Source organism: Setaria viridis, chromosome 4, assembly GCF_005286985.2.
Source record: "Setaria viridis chromosome 4, Setaria_viridis_v4.0, whole genome shotgun sequence".
Taxonomy (NCBI): Eukaryota; Viridiplantae; Streptophyta; class Magnoliopsida; order Poales; family Poaceae; genus Setaria; species Setaria viridis.
The window spans coordinates 16736909-16740411 of record NC_048266.2 but is presented as its reverse complement, the minus strand read 5'-3'; the positions used below and the strand labels follow the sequence as shown (position 1 = coordinate 16740411).

The following is a 3503-nucleotide window of genomic DNA, read 5'->3' as shown; positions in this document are numbered from 1 at the left end:
TCATCTGGTTTGTACAAATGCTTTCCATGCTCAAGGCTGTGCTGTTCTTTCAACATTGCAAAGTGTAAACTGGGGTCCGCTGACCCTCAACAATGTACACTGCTTTTAATCTTGAATGAAGTCCTTTATCTAAAAAAAAAAACCGTGTCCAACATTTGCACTCGGTAGGTCGCCTGTCCACCACGGCGAGCACACCGTTCACACTGCGCATAAAATCCACCGAGCCGGCCACACACCACACCCCCACGCACGCCGGCCCGTTCGACCCAATTCCTCGGCCCGGCCCGGCCCGGAGCCGCCAAGCCGAACAACCCCCCTCCGTCTTTCCCCCCACCGGCCACCACCACCCCCGCCACCCCCCCCCCCCCCCCCCCCCCTTCCCCCCCCCCGCGGCTCCGCCTGCCTTTGGCGTCCGCCGCCGCCGCGGCGCCGCCGGGCTTGATGAGCCTCTGCTCCAAGCTCTTCGCGCTGCTCCGCAAGTCCCGCGCGCTCGCCACCAGCGCCACCGGCGCTACCGTCGCCGCGACGGCCTCCGCGACCGCGACGACGGCCAACGGGATGGAGGAGGCGGTGGCCGCGGCGGGCCCGCTGCGCACGCGCGTCTGCATCATCGGCAGCGGCCCAGCCGCGCACACGGCGGCCGTCTACGCCGCGCGCGCCGAACTCAAGCCGGTCCTTTTCGAGGGCTGGCTCGCCAATGACATCGCCGCGGGGGGCCAGCTCACCACCACCACCGACGTCGAGAACTTCCCGGGGTTTCCAGAGGGCATCCTCGGCGCCGAGCTCATGGACCGCTGCCGCGCGCAGTCCGCCAGATTCGGGACCAAGATCCTCACCGAGACCGTCACCTCCGTCGACCTCTCCGCCCGCCCCTTCCGCGTCGCCTCCGACGACACCGTCGTGCACGCCGACTCCGTCGTCGTGGCAACCGGCGCCGTCGCGCGCAGGCTGCACTTCGCCGGCTCCGACGCGTTCTGGAACAGGGGCATCTCCGCCTGCGCCGTCTGCGACGGGGCCGCGCCCATCTTCCGGAACAAGCCCATCGCCGTCGTCGGCGGCGGGGACTCCGCCATGGAGGAGGCCAATTTCCTCACCAAGTACGGCTCACAGGTCTACATCATCCACCGCCGCAACGCCTTCCGCGCGTCCAAGATCATGCAGGCCCGCGCGCTCTCCAACCCCAAGATCCAGGTTGTCTGGGACTCCGAGGTCGTCGAGGCCTACGGCGGCGCGGAAGGGGGCCCGTTGGCCGGCGTCAAGGTCAAGAACGTCGTCAGCGGCGAGGTCTCCGACCTCCAGGTGGCCGGGCTCTTCTTCGCCATCGGGCACGAGCCGGCGACCAAATTTCTTGGAGGGCAGCTCGAGCTCGACTCCGATGGGTATGTGGTGACCAAGCCCGGCTCCACGCATACCAGTGTCAAGGGGGTCTTCGCCGCCGGGGACGTCCAGGACAAGAAGTACCGCCAGGCCATTACTGCTGCTGGATCAGGTATAATGTCTTGAAGCTTCACTGTAGTTTTAGTGCTGCTGTTTTTCGTAATCAATGATGCCAATATGATTTGCACAATTGTTGGTGATGAATCATGGTTTCTTTTGGCTGCATCCAAGTTATGCTATGAAATGGCATTGGTGGATCTAGAATTGGTGCATGCCTGGTGCCAGTTTGTGGTACGCTAACAACATTGCTTGTTTGCCATTGAAATAAATCATAGTAAAATACATCACTGGATAAGCAAATGTCTAATTTAGAAGTACCTGATCTTCGTCGCTAGGAATATATAAATGGCTGAAGTAACAAATATGTTATGCGATAATTATACTGTTTACACAAATGATATCATCAGCTGTGTCAATTTTCAAATAATTCACAAATACAATTGCATCAATTGATTCCAGGTGAGCAGTTTATGTTCACAATGTACCTTTCAATATGAAGTGTTGTTTGCTAAGATAGTATTTGTGGAGGATTAAGTAGCGATGCTTGAGTTCGGGGATTCCTGAAGCCTTGCATGGTGGATTCCTATATTAGATTCTTTGCCTCACAAGCTTATGCCTTTTTTGAAAAGATCAGGAAAGGGTGGTATATTCATGCAACATTAGGTTACTAACTAGTTTGGATGACAAAAGATTAAGATTCAGTCCCCCTCCCCACCTTTAGAAGCTTTCCACAGGTTCTCTCTTAAGAGGCTTGAGGCTTCCACATTATTTTGCTCAAAGCGTACATTTATAAATGTTGTAAGTATTCAAAGTATGTTCTTGCTCATTCCAGTATTGAGGTTCCTTCTCTATGATATTTGAAAATACCCAAGATTGGAGGAATAACTGAATTTCATGTTATACTGTAGTATTGATTTTCAGTATCCCCATGCCAAAATAGTTTGCGAAATGATTATCTTGCATTTAAGATTTAAGAAGAGTTAATCAGCAGTCATATTATTTATAACTTGATATAAACGATCTATCTGGGCAATTAGGTCAGACAGACCTAGCGCCAAGGGCAATTATCATATGCCGGGAGCAGCGTAACTTTGAAAAAGCTACAGGGAACTACAGTTAGATTGATATGGTTTCTTTTGTTCTGAATTATTGTGTTCTCTGTTTCGGTTATCCTTTTTAATTTGTTAACCGAGCTGGAACTAATTTGTATTGACATGGTTTTTAAAACGAAAAATCCATTTTAAGATGTAATTCATATTTAAGCTACGTGAAAGTTCAATGAGCTGGATGCTTTGTTTCACTCTGTTATGCATTTCTGAAACAGTTCAGTTTCAAAAAGTTGGCAGCTCCATGTTGATAATGTTCATTAGACATTAGCTTATTACAGGAACATTTTCTGAACAATTTTCTAATACTGTGGTAACCGCTTGGATGGTACAGGTTGCATGGCCGCTTTGGATGCAGAGCACTACCTGCAGGAGGTTGGAGCACAGGAAGGGAAGACCGATTGACTATATCTGGGCCAAGCAGCTTGCAGCCCTTTGAAAACGTCTCTGTTGGCACCAAAAGCTGCTCTCTGATGTGATATGGTATAAGCAGTAGATTATTATTGTTCTTAGGCCTCAAATTGCGTTACAAAGGAAATTGATTCATGAGCTTGCCCAAGCTTGTATGGATTATTTCACATCGTTTACTAGTCGTTAATTATACTTTACAAATTTGTGCTTCTGCGGGTGAGGAAGCACCGGTGTTGCTGATGTTGTCAATATTATGCTTAAGATTGGCAAATGAGTTTAGAAGACAGATTCTTCTAGCCATGGTCAGGAGCCACTGGGTGCTTTGGTATTCTGTTTTGGCTATGATGTACTGCCATTTGATGCCTGTCTGGGTTGATGTATTGCGATCCATTCTATTGCTGGGGAATGTTTGGTGATATATATATATATATATCCATTGAAATAAATCATAGTAAAATACATCACTGGATAAGCAAATGTCTAATTTAGAAGTACCTGATCTTCGTCGCTAGGAATATATAAATGGCTGAAGTAACAAATATGTTATGC

General features: G+C 49.9%; 1 protein-coding gene across 1 annotated transcript; it reads left to right on the top strand.

The window, feature by feature from the left end:
* Positions 1-378: 378 nt before the first annotated feature.
* LOC117854274 (thioredoxin reductase NTRA) lies at positions 379-3254 on the top strand. The gene is made up of 2 exons (XM_034736581.2): positions 379-1489; positions 2878-3254. Exons 1-2 carry the CDS (start codon positions 442-444, stop codon positions 2946-2948), a joined length of 1119 nt encoding a protein of 372 aa, XP_034592472.1. The 5' UTR covers positions 379-441; the 3' UTR covers positions 2949-3254.
* The last annotated feature ends 249 nt before the right edge of the window (positions 3255-3503 follow it).

Bases quoted from the DNA above. Each gene is read 5' to 3' on its own strand.
- LOC117854274 (XM_034736581.2), top strand. From the start codon at position 442: ATGAGCCTCTGCTCCAAGCTCTTCGCGCTGCTCCGCAAGTCCCGCGCG. The intron at 1,490-2,877 runs GTATAATGTCTT...TGGATGGTACAG, and splicing joins CATTACTGCTGCTGGATCAG to GTTGCATGGCCGCTTTGGAT.